Raw genomic sequence first — 16966 nt, 5'->3', positions numbered from 1 at the left:
GTGCACATGGAGCATTTACACACGTGCACACGGAGCATTTACACACGTGCACATGGAGCATTTACACACAGAGCACATGGAGCATTTACACACGTGCACACGGAGCATTTACACACGAGCACATGGAGCATTTACACACAGAGCACACGGAGCATTTACACACGTGCACACGGAGCATTTACACACGTGCACATGGAGCATTTACACACGTGCACATGGAGCATTTACACACGTGCACATGGAGCATTTATACACTGTGCACATGGAGCATTTACACACGTGCACACGGAGCATTTACACACGTGCACATGGAGCATTTACACACAGAGCACATGGAGCATTTACACACAGAGCACATGGAGCATTTACACACGTGCACACGGAGCACTTACACACGTGCACACGGAGCACTTACACACGTGCACATGGAGCATTTACACACGTGCACACGGAGCATTTACACACGTGCACATGGAGCATTTATACACTGTGCACATGGAGCATTTACACACGTGCACACGGAGCATTTACACACGTGCACACGGAGCATTTACACACGTGCACACGGAGCATTTATACACTGTGCACATGGAGCATTTACACACGTGCACACGGAGCATTTACACACGTGCACATGGAGCATTTACACATGGTGCACAGTTTTCTCTAAATTTTAAGGAAAACAGAAAGGGGAGCATGGTGTCTGGCATGAAGTGCCAGAGGAACAGGATTAGACTGGTGCCAGAAGAGAGGTTCTTGTCCACTGTATTTGCTGCAGGCCAATTCTCAATCCTTGGGCAGCCAGCAGGTTGCACTATCACACCTGTGAGGCACAGCACACTTCGGAAGACTGTTCCTGACACACTAGTACATGTGAGTCTCATTTTCTATGTCATACATCAGGTAACAGCACAACACATTCATGAGATGAGGAGATACAACTCGGTCTTTCTAAAGCACCCATCACAGTTCCAAATCAATGTCCAGATCTTCATTTTGCTTAAAACCGTCTTCTCAAATGCAGAATGAGAAAGTGCCAGCAGTGGCTGTCAGAAAGGGCTTTCTGACCCAGCTCCCCGCCCCTTATACCATCTTTGTTTATAAAAGAGCCAGTATAGTCTTGGCTTATTCAAAATTACATTACAGTGTGAATTGAGATGCAAGCTACAATGTGGTGATACAAACATCCATTCTCACTTAATGATTTCTACAATACCTGCCACCCAGGCACGTATCTTTCTTGGGTAACATTTCCCTAAGAGCAAACCAAAAAGGTCTAAAACAACAACACACACTGAAAAGAGGCTTTCCAGTGATCTAAACATAAGCTACTATTCTTTAGCCATTCTTAACTCTTTCGTGAGTACACAATCTTAACTAGAAAGAATAAGTACTCCTGCAAAAAGCAATGTAATACACACACACACACACACACACACACACACACTAGAAGCAGACAGGTTAGAAGAGGGGTAACTAGATGTGTTATCTGGGGCGAGCAGCTTAACCTCTGTGCCTTAAGTTCTGTCATCTGAACTGAAGATGACTAACAATATCAGCTCAATTTGTCACCAAGAAAAATACATGACAATATTTTCAAGTCCTCACAAGAATGACTGGAACATGCACAGTAAACATTGTAAGCATGAGTTCATTTTAAAATAAGGACAACCTGGGCTCAGCGCAGTAGCTTAGTGGCTAAAATCCTTGCCTTGCATACAATGGCATCCCATATGGGTGCTGGTTTGTATCCTGACTACTCCACTTCCCTTCCAGCTCCCTGCTTGTGCCTGGAAAAGCATCTGAGGATGGCCCAAAGCCTTGGGACCCTGCACCTACGTGGGAGACCCAGAAGAAGCTCCTGGCTTTGGATCAGCTCAGCTCTGGCATTTGTGGCCACTTGGGGAGTGAATCAGGGGATGGAAGACCATTTTCTCTATTTCTCCTTCTCTCTAAAAATCTGACTCTTTATGACATTCCAATAAAAATAGACACAAAAACAAACAAACAAACAAACCAAGGACAATCTGTAAGAGTGCCACGTAAAGGAACGAAAATCCAAAATAGGACTTGAGAACAGGAATGCACTGGCGTTTACAGTGGGGTTATTTAACCAGATTACAAAGAGCTTGATTTTCTGACACAAGAGAAGCAGGTATCTGACTGTAAGTAACTAGTCCCCACCCCAATAAACAATCCCAGGCTTCAGCCAGAGATGAACCTGCCCAACAGAGTCTTAGCTCTATCACTCCTGCCCTGCCCCAAAGCCCAAAGAGCATAATGCAAAAACACATAAAAATAAGCAGACACAACTTCAACCAGACAGTCCGTCCTAGGTGATTATCTGGGAAACACTTGAGTACAGAACCCAAAATAATGAAGCACTTAAGCAACTAATCAACCACGAGAAAATGCCAGCACTCCATGTGTTTTAGAAACCACCCATTCAGGGCCCGGCAGCATGACCTAGCGTCTCAAATCCTCGCCTTGAATGCACCGGAATCCCATATGGGTGCAGCCCTGCTTCCCATCCACCTCCCTGCTTGTGGCCTGGGAAAGCAGTCGAGGAGGGCCCAATGCTTTGGGATCCTGCACCTGTATGGGATACCCGGAAGAGGTTCCTGGCTCCTAGCTCCTGGCCGTTGTGGTCACTTGGGGAGTGAATCATTGGATGGAAGATCTTCCTCTCTATCTCTCCTCCTCTCTATATATATACCTAACTTCGTAATAAAAAATAATAAAATAGATCTTAAAAAAAAAAGAAACCACCCATTCAGAACACTGAGAAACATCACCCTTTAAAGCATAGTGACATTTAAACATTATTTACAAACATATATGACTTTATTATAGCCCACATACATTTTTTAAACTGAACTTTTAGAAACGCAACAAGAGGCCTGGCGAGGTGGCCTAGTGACTAAAGTCCTCACCTTGAACATGCTGGTTCTAATCTCAGCATCCCCACTTCCCTTCCAGCTCCCTGCTTGTGGCCTGGGAAAGCAGTGGAGGATGGCCCAAAGCTTTGGAACCCTGCACCCACATGGGAGACCTGGAAGAGGCTCCTGGCTTCGGATCAGCGCAGCCCTGGCTGTAGTGCTCACTTGGGGTGTGAATCATTGGACAAAGATCTTCCTCTCTGTCTCTCCTCCCCTCTGTATATCTAACTTCGCAATAAAAATTTTAAAATCTAAAAAAAAGAAACAGCATAAGTTACAAAAGTTACAAATTTAAAACTTGGAAGCTTAAATACACAAAGTGTTTACCTATGCTCCCATCTGAAACTGCTTCAACATAGATGAAAAAACTCAAAAACCCCAAAGGACAAAAAGAATTAGACTAGTAACAAGTAACAGCAAACAACAAAATCAATAGTATAAGAACTGGAAAACACAGATTAGTGGCATCAGTCTGTAACAAATTAATTAAATCCAGTCTGCAGTGACAGAAAGCCAAAAATAAACCAAATGGGGAAACTTGGCCGATTAAGGTTAGACTTCTGTACCCTGCATCTCCCACTGGTGAGCGCAAGAGCTGCGCTGGGGGCTGAGCAAGGCTGCGGCACCCACAGGTGAGAGCCAGGACCGGGGGCAGGCTGGTCTAGTCTAGACCAAGGTATCCATTATCTAGTGCAAAGGGAGAATCTGTCTCTCCCTCTAACTCTGTCTTTCAAAAAATATTCTTTTTTTCAGTGTGCAAAGCAAGATTTATTTAAAAGAGGTCCCCTGCCAGTGACGAGAGGGCTGCAAGGGAGCCAAACACACACACACACACACACACACACACACACACACACGACAAAATAAAAGCAAAACACAAAATTACAAACATTGTCAAAGACAGAGGAACTGGACCTCTTGAGCTCTGTGCTGTGAAAATAGTCAGTATCCAAAGGAATCATTTGTGGTAACATGGAACCAGGGAAAACCATGAATGGAAGCCCCATCCCAACCCCTGCCGAAACCACAACTTTGCAGAAAGGGCACCACAATTCTGCGCACACACACACACACACACACACACACACACATTCCATGAGGACATGTGCCAGGAAGTACCTGACTAACGTAGGGCTGATACACCCACAATTTATGCAATCTTCTTTGCTTTATTCCTTTAAAGTTTTTAAAATTTTAGAGGCAATTAGGGAGTGAGTGAGATAAAGCTCCCATCCATTGGTCCACCCCCCAAAAAGCTGTAATAGCCAGGTCCAGTCCAGGATCGACCCACATCTCCTACAGGGTTGGTGGGAACCCAACACCTGAGCCATCATGTCTGCCTCCCAGTGACTGCGTTGGTAGGAAACTGGAATCAGGGCCAGGTATCAAACCCAGACAGGGAACCCAGGCATTCGCACTGCAGGCCCAAGCCAGCCCCTTGTCTTCCTCTGTCCCTTGAGCATGTCTTCAATCACAACACACGTATTTACCACGGCAATGCCCTGCTATTCCTGATGAATCTGTTTCAGAGAGCCACCCTGTTATTCGGGTTGACAAGCTGGCAGGAATTTCAAAGATTCAGCTATGGAAAATGGTACAGTTCTTCAAAAAATTAGAGTCACTGTATGGTTGAGCAATGCCATTTTACGTAGGGACCCAAGCTGAAAGCAGTTTATACAGCTACCACAGCAGCTTTATGCACAATATTGAAAAGGTAGAACCAACCCAAATGGCAAGGAACTGATTAATGAATAATCAACACATGCTATTGTAAGAAAAAACTGTTTAAGTATTTCCCCACGTATTCACAACACTTACAAAATCAAGTGTGCAATTTTTTAAAGACTTATTTTATACAGAGAGGAGGAGAGACAGAGAGGAATATCTTTATTCTGTGAATTCACTCCCCAAGAGGCCACAACAGCTGAGCTAAGCCAATCTGAAGCCTGGAGCCAGGAGCCCCTTCCAGGTCTCCCATGTGGGTACAGAGTCCCAAGGTTTTGGGCCGTACTCCACTGCAGGAAGTTGGATGGGGATCAGGGTCACTGGGATTAGAACTAGTGCCCATATGGGATCCCAGCAGGTACAAGGCGAGGATTTTAGCTGCCAGGCTACCTCGTTGGGCCCAAGAGTCAGATCTTTTTTTTTTTAAGAACACAATTTTTTCATCAATGAATAAAGTTAAAATCTCTTTCTGGAGGCTTCTTTCTAATGAGTACTTCCTGAGCATGGGAAGTAGGGGAGGCCAATATTAATCCCCAGACTCTGATCCACTGTCATCTTGACTAATCTAGAAATAACAAAGTTCACAGATCTCCTTGTCAGAGGAGCTAATCATAAAAACTGTTCTTAAGGTATTTATTTTTTTAAGATTTATTTTTATTGGAAAGTCAAATATACATAGATAAGAAGATACAGAGAGGAAGATCTTTCATCTAATGATTCACTCCCCAAGAGGCTGCTACAGCCAGAGCTGAGCTGATCCTAAGCCAGGAGCCAGGAGTTTCCAGGTCTCCCACACAGGTGCAGGACCCCAAGGCTTTGGGCCATTCTCAACTGCTTTCCCAGGCCACACACAGGGAGCTGGATGGGAAGCAGGGTGTCCATATAGGATCCCAGTACGTTCAAGGTGAGGACTTTAGCCACTAGGCCACCACACCAGGCCCCCTAAGATATTTCTTGAAAAGGTATTTCAAATACCTTTTAGAGAACTGTTTCTCAGAAACAGCTGTGATTTTGTTCTTGAAGCGTTCAAGGTGCACAACCTCCCAGAGATGGCCAGTTTTCCCACTGACTTTAACCTTCTCCCAGAGAAACTGTTCCTACTTTAAAACAGAAAGAACGCAAAACTAGTACAAAACTATATATTCACTAGGAAAGATGCAAACATTTCCAGAAACAAAAATTGCATCTTCCGTAGGATGAGTGAAGTCCAAATTAAACCTCCAGGTTGACTTCTTGGGCTTTTTATCTTTCTGCAGCACCATCTTAATGTGTGGGATTTTTAATAAATAAATCACTTTAAAATTTTTTTATTTGAGAGTTACAAGGGCTGGTACAGTGGCATAGCAAGCTAATCCTGAACCTACAGCAGCAGCATCCCACATGGGCACCAGGTCATGCCCGGCTGCTCTTCCAATCCAGCTCCCTGCTAACGTTCTGGGAAACAGCAGAGGACGCCGCCAGACCCTGGGCCTCTGCCAACATGGGAGACAAGGAAAAAGCTCCTGGCTCCCAGAGTCAAACTGACCCAACTCCTGCTGTTGTAACTGGGGAGAGAACCAAACGGATGAACCATCTCTGTCTCTTTACCATCTCTAACTCTTAACTATCAAAACAAACTAAATCTTAAAAGAAAAAAAAAAAGGAAGAAGAAATGGTTACAGTGAAAGAGGGTTACAAACACGGAAGCAGGATATTCTAATCTGCTGATTCACTCCCCAAATTGCAACACTCAGGGCTGGGTCAGACCAAAGCCAGGAGCTTCTTCCAGGTTTCCCACATGGGCACAGGGACCCAAACACTCGGGCCATCTCCCACTTCTTTCCCAGGCACATTAGCAGAGTTGGATTAGAAGGGAGCAGCTGGGACTCAAACTAGCACTCAAAACACAGCAACAGCTGACATTGCAAGCAGCTTTTCTTGCCTTGCCACAATGGTGGTCCTGAGATTTTTTTCCCCCACATAACAATACATTCTCTTTCTTAACACCAGCAAGAATACAATGATTTACTCAATTTAAATATTGCCTGAAATGCTGGTTTCCACTGCTCTACTTCTGATCCAGCTCCCAGCTAATGACCCTGGGGAGCAGCAGGGGGCAGACCAGTACCTGGGTCCTAGCCATCCCTCCTGGTTTTCATCTGGCCCAGCCCTGAGCTGTTGCAAGCTTCCCGGGGAGTGTGCCAGTGAAGAGAAGATTCTCTGCCATTAAATATTATCTCTAAGAAATAACAACAGAACATATGGTGATGCCAACGTCAAGTCCAGGCTTCCCATACCTCTAACAGACCAATCACGACTGGGGGTCCCACGACTGCCTCTTGAAGCCTCATGATTGGCTAGAATGGGTCACAGAGCTCAACAAACATTGAGGTCTACTGTCTCACTGCTGGGTTATTACAAAGGACACTGATGAGCAGCTCAATGCAGAGGACAAGCTGTGGGGAAGCAGCCGGGGCTTCCCTCCTGGCACCCAAGGACTCACCAACACAAATCTCCCCTAGGATTTACAGAGGCCCTACTAAGTAGGTATGGTTGATTAATCACCGACTGTGGTGATGGCTCAATCAGCTGCCCTTCACACCTTCCTGTAGGTCAAAGAGGAGGCTGAGGCGGAAACTCCCAACCTCCTGGGGCATATCAGCACACCTGGCGACTAGTCTCCATCAGGAAGCTGCATGAGCGGCACCAAGATGCTGCTGGGGACCCCACAGCCTGAACCCAAGTGCCTGCCTTTCCGACATATTCTAGGCGCACCCTGGGACACAGCAGGCGGCTGGGTTCCTACTCCTCAACCCAAATAGGGCTACTCAGATTGGTGTTGTGTCCCCTCAGAGCAGTTAATCAGCAGAACGGAATGCCCTCAGCTTGTCTTTCCACCTTTCAAATTAAAAAAGCAAAAAGCACTTCATTAGAATAAACTGAGGTAAGGTGGAAAACAGGCTCATTGTGAGTAACAAAGGATGCCTCTCCACCTATTAGCACTCAGGAAATTCCAAGGGCTTAGGACCGGGAACCAATACACACCTCCTATGTATAGCAGAGGTTTAGAGTGGGCTAATAGGTGGCCTTTTTTTTTCTTTGGGGGGGGGGTGTTGAGATGCTGCAACCTGGATGAACTTGGAAGACGTTAAGGTAATGAACAAGTCACAGAAAGGTGCAGCCTGTACCAAGTACTTCAAAAACTTTATGGGGGGTGGAAAATTTTCAGATACACAAAGAAACAAACAAAAAACAACCCCAGAAATCCAAGCAGGCCATTTTTCATTGTATCAGTTTTCCCATGAATTTTCTGAAGACCCCTTACCATCCCTGGGGTGGGGGGAGCCGACAGCAGTGGAACAGTATGTCGCAGGACTGAAAGGGAGGGTGGGGAGCTCCCATTGAACAGAGCTTCAGCCTGGCAGGAAAGAAGGATGGAGTGTTCCACACGACTGAACACGGAACAAGCAAACGCACGGCAAGGCTGGACCGAGCGACTGCGTCTTCCTCCTGCGGCCCAGGCCCCCGACAAGCAGGCAGCAGGACCACGCACACCCTCCAAGGAGACCAGACAGTGAAGTCCTCTAGCAAAAAGTGATTTCTGAAAGTTCTATCTGGCTCCTACACAAGTCTATCCAGCCTTTCAGGACATCTTATTTTTGTTATTCTCTTTTTAAAATGAACTTTATTTTGTGGCTTAGCCCTTCCCATTCTCCTGGTTCTCCGTGCTATTTGATGACCCAACACCCAAGCTGTCAGAGGACACACACAGCCTGTCACATCAGCTCACTCCCGAATGCGGGCAGAAGGCTAATCATCTCCACACATCTAAGAATGTTTAAAGTTAGAATCCAAAAGCACACAGGAAAAGGTTCTAGCGGCGTGGCCTAGCAGCTAAAGTTCTCGCCTTGAAAGCGTGCCAGGATCCCATATGGGCGCCGGTTCTAATCCCGGCAGCTCCACTTCCCAGCCAGCTCCCTGCGTGTGGCCTGGGAAAGCCTTGGGACCCTACACCTGTGTGGGAGACCCAGAAGAAGTTCCTGGCTCCTGGCTCCGGATCGGCATAGCATCGGCCGTTGCGCTCACTTGGGGAGTGAATCATTGGGCGGAAGATCTTCCTCTCTGTCTCTCCTCCTCCTCTCTGAAAATCTGACTTTGTAATAAAAATAAATCTTTAAAAAAAAAAAAAAGCACACAGGAAAAGAAACCAGAGACAATATAGTGAACAGAATTTCAAAAAATACTATGATAAATATATCCATGATACATTTTGTCCAAGGAGATTTTGAAAAGACAGAATAAGTGCATAAAAATAATAATATAAGAATAAATGGAGGAAATCTAAGGAAGGAAGGAAAAGGAAAACAGGAAACAAGAACAGAAACATTTAAGGATATTTGTAAAAAAAAAAAAGTCTCCACAACCTTGCAATAAAGCATATCTTAAACTCTTACAGAAATAACTTCTAATCTAGAAGTCAAATGACAAGAGGAGCCAGTGTTGGCGTTAAACCTCTGCCTCCAAGCACTACTTCCTGTTCTGGCTGTTCTACTTTCGAGCCAGCTTCCTGCTAATGAGTTTAGGAAAGCAACAGAAGGCGAGGACTTTAGCCGCTAGGCCACGCCGCCGGGCCCATTCAAGATGTTCTCTTGACAGAGAAGAGGAATAGCACCTACCAAAACCAAAACCAAAGGCAAATGGGAAGAACATCCCAGTAAAATGACAATAGAAGACTAAATCAATGAACAACCCATTCCTAAAATGACAGGACCAAATTATCACCCATACATATTAACCCTGAATGTAAATAGCTTAAGCTCAATCAAACGTCACAGATTAGTAAACTGGATTAAAATAAAGTCCTCACCTTGAACGCGCCACGATCCCATATAGGCATCAGTTCTAATCCCAGCAGCCCCGCTTCCCATCCAGCTCCCTGTTTATGGCCTGGAAAAGCAGTGGAGGATGGCCCAAAGCCTTGGGACCCTGCACCCGTGTGGGAGACCTGGAAGAGGCTCCTGGCTCCTGGCTTCGGATCGGCATAGCATCAGCCTTTGCAGTCACTTTAGCATTGAATCATTGGACAAAGATCTTCCTCTCTGTCTCTCCTCCTCTCTGTATATCTGAGTTTGCAATAAAAATAAAATATTAAAGAACTACACAAATAAAACTGAGTAAGGGAGTGCAAAAAGAACAAACAGGAGAAGTAAAACCTATTTTCAAGAAAGAAACAGCATGAAATATTTTCACCTCCCGTACGCTTTCCTCAGGAAGCCACACCTGCTGTGGGGAAGCGTGAAGCGCTCCACCACTGACGGGAATAAACACAGCAAATGCCACCGCCCACCTCCGCAGGCCTTTGCTCCTCTGATGTTTAGAACAATCCTCTGAGCTGGGTAGGTTCATGATTCCCGCGTGACTGTGTACCGTCGCACGGAGCTGTCAGCCAGTCAGGCTTTGACCTCTGGGAAGGGACACAGAGCCCTACTGTCCACATCACCGAGGTAAGGTGCTGACCAAGGAATTAATCCAAAACACACAGAACGTGCGATGGGATAGGAGGCAGGGAGGCAGTGCAAGGGGCCTAAGGCGCACAAAGCAAGTGTAGAAAGGAGCGTGGCAGCTTGGGTGGCAGCCCGGTGTCTCATCCCCACAGAATCCTGCCTGGACTGCAGGAACCTGATGGTTCCAGGTGGTCCCAGCTACCCCCAAGCAGAGTCCTCTCTGTCCGGCACCAAGCAGGTTTCAGGCCAACAGCATTGGAGCATAATACCTTGGGAGGAATGTCATCTGCTTCACACCCACGAAACCAGTTTCTCAGATCCCTGCGTGCCGGCCCTGGCTGGTGTGTTCCGGCCCTGGCTGGTGTGTTCCAGCCCTGGCTGGTGTGTTCTGGTCTCTGCAGCAGTCCACTCTGCAGCCTGCACCCCTCTCACTACACTCTGCTACCTGTCAACCACTACCCTCATGTCTGCAAGTCAAGAGCCCTCAGCCACTTCCACTAACAAGGAAATTTCCACAGAAAGATGGAAGGGAAGCCCCTAATCACATCCAACCCAGTGGCTCCCTCCACTACCAAAACACCGTGTGTATCCAAAAACATCTGGAAAAGATTTCCCAGCTGTCTGTCAGTTTGGATGAACGAGTGATCAGCTCTGAGAAAACTAAACAAAATCTAAATAAATCAATGATCAACTTCAAGGAAAACAAAACACTGCATAAGCAAGAGAACAAAATCAGTCTGCATAGGGTCGCTCAGCTGTGCATAGAGAGCTGTAACAAAGCACAGGGTCACTGAGCCAAGCAGAGACAGAGGCGCAGGACGGACAAGCACGCGCCGAAATCTGGAATCACAGAGGTAAAGAGGGCAAATAGGCCGTAGCAGCATTTACTGAGGAACGCCGGCAAACGCGCACATTCTGTAAAGCTGCCGTCCCTCTGCCTCCACCTGGGGTTTCCAACATTCCAAATCACATGTTCATGTCTTAATACATGACGGGCACCTGTTGTGCCTCGAGTTCTGTGGCTTTTGACAAACGCATGAGGTCAGTAATTTTGAGCCCTCTCGTAATGCAAGCATTTCAGCTGTTATTCGTGCATAGCTATGTTCCAATAAAACTTTATGAAGGCTACAATTTGTATTCATGTAAATCTCATGTCGTGAAATATTTGACTTCTTCCCAGCCATTTATGAACGTACAAATAAATCACTTTTAGCTCACAGACCATACAAAAACAGGTGCTGGGCTGGATTGTGGCCCGCGAGCTGTACTGTGCCAACTCCTAGCCTAACGCAAAGAGGCTGGTGGGGAACTGTCCAGACGCCACAGATGGCAGAGTTCTGTCAGTGAGGCTCCAAATGGCCCACATGGCTTACAAAGGATCTAGCACATTAAGCTGCTGCGCCCAGAGAGGCGCCCAACAATAATGGCCCCCCAAAACTGTTTTTTGACTCCCATCTCTATTCTTTGTCACCTCACCTTTTTATTGAAAGATTTGCTTATTTATTTGAAAGGCAGAGTGACAGAGACACGCTCCAACCTCTGGTTTGCTCCCCAATGGCCCTAACAGCCAGGGCTGGCGTGGGCTGGAGCCTCATGCCGTCTCCCACTGCGGGTTCAGGGACTCGGATAATCCAGTCATCCTCCACTGCCTTCCCAAGCTAGAGACATGGATCGCAAGACAACACCCAGGGCATGAACTGGGCACAAACGGGATGCCAGCATCAAAGGGGGCACCTGACCACACATTCCCTTCGCCTCAATCTAGAACAGCTTTTAACAGGGCCGGGGAGAGGAGAGAGCACCGAGATGAGGAAGCCAAGTCAGTCGTCTCCTCCATTACAGCTTTCTGGACCAGAGTTTGATCCAAGATGGCAGCAGGAAGGAGCTAGGCCTTAAACAAAGAGATTTTACAGGAAAGGAGGCCAGGCTTTCTAACACTCGTGGCTAACTGGAAAGAATTAGCATTGCGCTGATTCACAGCGGGAGGAGTGGACAATGAACGAATAATATTTACAGGCAACGGTAAGGAAAACTGACCCGCCATATTCAAAGTGGTAAAAACTGTATGAGAGCAGGCAAACCCTAGACTCTATCCAGTTCATGTGAAGAACTCATAAGGCAGCAGATCCCGCGCCCAAGGAAAAGGAAAGAGAAAAATGAGCCAAGAATATGAACAGGCAATTCAGAAAAATAAAACGTATAAGGGGAGAGGCCAGACACAGTGGCAGAGGTGAAGCCAGGGCTCGCCACACCCAAATCCCACACAGGTCACTCCTCTCAGATCCAGGCTCCTGCTGCTGCAGCTGGGAGCCAACAGGTGAGGGCTCAATTTCCTGGACTTGTGCCTCCCACGTGAGAGCTCTGGATTGAGTCTCTGGATTGTGGTCAGCCTGGCGCAACCCTGCCATCTCTCTCTCCTGCTGCTGCTGCTGCTGCTGCCGCTTTGCCTTTCAAGCACAAACAAAACAGAAACCCATACACTAAATTGGGAAAACAAAGGTGAAACGTGCTCAACCCAACAACAGTACAACGTGCGGGTAACACCAGGTCTCCCTTGATCCACAGCACACCGGCCAAGTCCAGCGCTCGTTGCTAAGGACCTGGCGGAATGAATGAAGTCACAGAACAATGGCCCCCTCCAGAGGTGCGTGTACCACCAGCGCGGCCGTGAACTCTGATTTCCACCATCCCACAGCCGCCAAGACCGCGGCGCCGAGGTACAGCTCTGCAGACCCACAACCATCAACCGTGCGCAAAAGAGCGCAGGAAACTTTCTCCGGACAATCAGGTGGCGAGGCCACGCCCACCAGTCGGAGGACCTGGGACTCCAAGTCACTTCGGGTGACCGTTCCAGGAGGCTTAGGACGCGCGAAACGCCTCGCGGATTTCCCAGACTCCAGACGCCAGCGGAGGGGACGAGAGGGAAGGCGGCCGGGGGACCCGGGCCTGACGCCTTCGGCTGCAGGGGATACCGCGGCCGGTCAGACTAGTCCGGACTCGACTCGGGGCAGCCCGTGGGCAGCAGCCCGGGCCCCGAGCCGCCGCCGGCGGGAGGCCAAGGTCCCCGGGCAGCCCGCACAGGGCCGTTCCCGCCTTGTCCCCGTCCCGGTCCCCGTCGGGCAGAGACGGGCCGGGGGCCCTGAGGGGTGGACGCGAGGGCTGGCCCGCCGAGGCGCTGCCCTCGGACGACAGCTGTGAGGCGGGCGACGGGGAGGAGGGGCCGGGGCTCGGGCCCGCCCCGAAGCCGCCAGAGCAAAACAGAAACCTAAGCCGGAGACGACGGGACGCAGCCCGCCCCGGCCCGAGCCGCCCCGCCGACGGGAGCGAGATGGCGGTCCCCGTCCCCCCTGGCCGGCTCCGGCCGCCGCGCACGGCCCACCGCCTGCCGCCCTCCCTCCGCTCCGCCGGCCCGCCCGCCCGCCCTCCTGGGACACGGCCCGCTCCACCCCTTGCGGCTGCTCACCGCGCTGAGGCGGATCCCGCTGGGTGGCTGCGCCGCCATCTTGAGCCAGCTACAAAGCCGGGACCGGCCTCCGCTGCAGCGGGGCAACTGCGGGGTCGCCGTGGACACGCCCACTTCCGGGGCGGGCCGGCGGGGCCCCGCCCCCGCACTTCCGCCTTCCCGTCAAAGTCCGACCCGGACTGTGTAGAGCGCTGTGGGTCCGGCTCGGCGGGTCAAGGGCGCATGCGCTCGGGGCGTCGGGGCTCGAACCCCCGACGACGCGGAGGTGAACTTGAGGCTCCCAGGAAGCCCTGTGTGGCCCATCGGGTGCCGTTTGGGTGGGCCCCGAGAATGATCAGAAGTCATCCTAATTGTCCAAGGAATAGATACAAGTTAGGGCATTTGCTGGACAAAATGACTAGAAGGTTCTCGAAAATGCCTTGTCATGATGAGATGGCAGGAACCACAAGTTTGCTTTGCGAAAATTCAAGTTAACATAGAGGCGGGCGTCATGATGTAACGCTAATCCTGTGCTTTGGGTGCTGGCGTCGCATACCCCAGCTTACCCCACTTCCTGTCCAGCTCCCTGCCAAAGCCACCAGGAAAGCAGCAGCAGGCCCAGGAGCAAGGGGACCTGGCCACTCACGGGGGACATCCGGAAGAAGCTCCTGGCTTCAGATCGGCTCTGCTCCAGGGCTTGAGGTCATTTGGAGAATAAACCAGCAAACAGATCTTTTTCTGATTTTCCTCCTCTCTGTAAATCTGCCTTTCCAATAAAAGTAAATAACTTTTTAAAAAAGAACTGTCATAAAATCTGTGTATAAATACACAAATCTATAAGTAAATACATAAAATTTGCCTCCATTGCTTCAGACTTACTATGCTAATCGTGCCCAATATTGTTTATGATTTAGGACTCTTGTATCAGAAAAGGTTTCTTTAAACTTATTATTTTTTTTATAAAGACATTTATTCTTATTGGAAAGTCAGAGTTACAGAGGGAGAGACAGAAGGAAAGATCTTCTGTCCGCTGGTTCACTCCCCAAGTGGCCACAATGGCTGGAGCTTCGTCTATCCAAAGCCAGGAGCTTCTTCTGGGTCTCCCACACAGGTGCAGGGTCCCAAGGCTTTGGGCTGTCCTTCACTGCTTTCCGAAGCCACATGCAGGGAGTTGGATGGGAAGTGGAGCAGAAGCCCCCACCCTCCCTCCTGTGACCCTGAGGGAGCCATAGGTGTTCTGACACTCCTTGCTGCCAGATCACCTCAGCACCTGGGAGCAGAAAAGGTCCCCTGATTTCATCCCAAGGACTCTGATGGGAAGAATGTCCTGGGGGTGTTACTGGTGTGATCTAGAACATTCTGAGATGGTATTGGCTTCGCTGCACCTGGTATGAGACACCGTTTCCCATACTTGCCAGCTGTCCATCTTTCCGTATACCCATAGCCTTAGATACTGGGTGCAGATTGTCCTGTGGCATTGTTCAGCCTGCTCTTCTTTCCATCTTTTGGTGAGGCACTCAAGGTCCTCTTTGAATCAGAGAGACCAGCATCCTGTCTTTCATGTGCATCCCAGTATGTTGTCTCTCCTTATACAGAGTCAGCAGGTGGGTGGCCCAGTCCTAAAACGTGTGCTCAAATGTCCATGAAGTGTTCCCTGAGGTGGGGAATTGAGTGGGGTGGACCCATCAAGCCAATTTCTAAGAGACCATGCATAGTGGATCCCCAGATCCAGCTCTCATGTACACTGGAGAATGCTGTGGCCTGGCCAGGGTGACCCCAAGAACTCCAGGCCAGGCCCACAACCCAAACATGGCCTCCACCTGCGTCAGCAGGTGCTGTGGCCTGACCCAACCGCTAGTTGTACTGGGGGGTGCTAAGGATCCCTTCCAGGCCTGCTCACCAGACCTGACGTGTGTACCATCAGGTGCTGAAGCCTGGTCAGAACAACCCCCATGGCCCAGTGAGAACTGTGCCCACATCCGGCCTGTTCACTGTACAGTGCTGAGGAACTTGGTGAACAGAGTTGATAATCACACACAGAGAGACTAACAGACTACTGATGGTCAATAGCCAAAGTGTCTCACCTGCAGAAGACTGAGGGTCCTGTAGACATAAGGAAGTAGGGTCTGAAACAGGATGTGGTTTGCATGCAAGGAGGGTCAATCAGTGGACAACGTGTTCTTCTAATAGGCCACTAATAAACAGTGGATGCCAGAAGAAGCACCTATGATCTGTGAGCACAGCTGGAGGATTAGGGAGTTCCTGTGCCCGTGCTTTTCCATTCCAGCTGCTTCAGGACCTTTGCCCTGAGTTCTTGGAGTTTTCCACAGGATTACAGCTGGTTAGGGTTTTACACCTGCAAGGCTCACCACTGGCCTCTTACAGGGCCCTGGCCCCAGTTCTTGTGTGCACCAGCAGGAGCTGCAGCCGGGCCTGGTGTGCCCGCACACCTGGCACTTACTTGTAGCAGTGGGTGTTGCAGCCTAGTCAGGAACCAGGATCCAGGAGCTTCTTCCACATCTCCCATGCAGATGCAGGGGCCCCAGTACTTAGGCCATCCTCCACTGCTCTTTCAGGCCGTAAACAAGGATCCGGATGGGAAGTGGAGCAGCTGGGACACCACCCACACCCATACGAAATGCTAGCACTACAAGACAGAGGATTAACCTTTTGAGCCACCATGCCAACTCCAATTTTTTTTTTTTTTTTTTTTTTTGCATGGCGACAAGAATCTGGATGCATCCATCAGGTAGCAGAAATCAGGGAGCAATTAGACTAACAGAAGCCAAGTGCCAGGATCTCTAAACAAACCGTCCTACCAGCCCGAGCCAAGAGCGGGTAGAATGAGGCCCTGGGAACAGCCAGACCTGGTTCCCACATCTATGGAAGAGGAAGGAGCAAGTGTGACTGATGGATGTGAGGACACTCAGGAATGTCCACTGAAGAATAATGGCTGTCATGGCACCCTTCCACAGCACATGAAAACAAGCATGCTGTAGCTGAGTGAAGGGGCTTAAACAGTCTGGCCCACTGGGCTTTTCAACAGCACATCAAGTGCCTCAGTGCCTCTGCAGTGAACAACTCCTGGGTTCAGCCTTAATGTCGCGCCCACGTGTCCTATCGTCCAGCAATAAGAGGCAGACGCGAGTGAAGCCTTCTGCGGTAATCTTTATTATGCACACCAAGATGAGGAAGAGGAAAGGGGCTCCGACCCCGGCAGGCTGTCTGCTCTTATGTGCTGACTGGCCCCGCCTCCGCCGATGATAGGTCGGCGTCATGATCACGCAGGGTCCTGGGCAACCGGATTCGTCAGTCCCCAGTGTTCACGTGCCGGCCCCGCCGCAGCTCACTGCGCATGCGCTAGGCACCTGCGCAGT

The 16966-nt window shown here is 49.4% G+C and overlaps 1 protein-coding gene and 1 pseudogene across 2 annotated transcripts in view; both read right to left on the bottom strand.

Moving 5' to 3' along the window:
• The window catches only part of MORC3 (MORC family CW-type zinc finger 3), a 52478-nt gene extending 38789 nt beyond the window's left edge, over positions 1-13689 (bottom strand). The window contains exon 1 of one of the 2 annotated variants that reach the window (XM_040980799.1): positions 13611-13689. In XM_040980799.1, the coding sequence (XP_040836733.1) occupies positions 13611-13649 (39 nt within the window). In that variant the 5' untranslated portion in view covers positions 13650-13689. The remainder of the gene's footprint in view (positions 1-13610) is intronic. The other variant, XM_040980798.1, reaches the window with a different exon arrangement.
• On the bottom strand, positions 5034-6008 carry LOC121156824 (annotated as a pseudogene).
• Positions 13690-16966: the final 3277 nt, after the last annotated feature.

This window comes from Ochotona curzoniae, unplaced genomic scaffold (genome assembly GCF_017591425.1).
Source record: "Ochotona curzoniae isolate NIBS_2020 unplaced genomic scaffold, NIBS_Ocur_1.0 contig_3498, whole genome shotgun sequence".
NCBI classification, from domain to species: Eukaryota; Metazoa; Chordata; class Mammalia; order Lagomorpha; family Ochotonidae; genus Ochotona; species Ochotona curzoniae.
The sequence above is the reverse complement of the archived record's forward strand: the minus strand, read 5'-3'. Positions and strand labels throughout refer to the sequence as shown.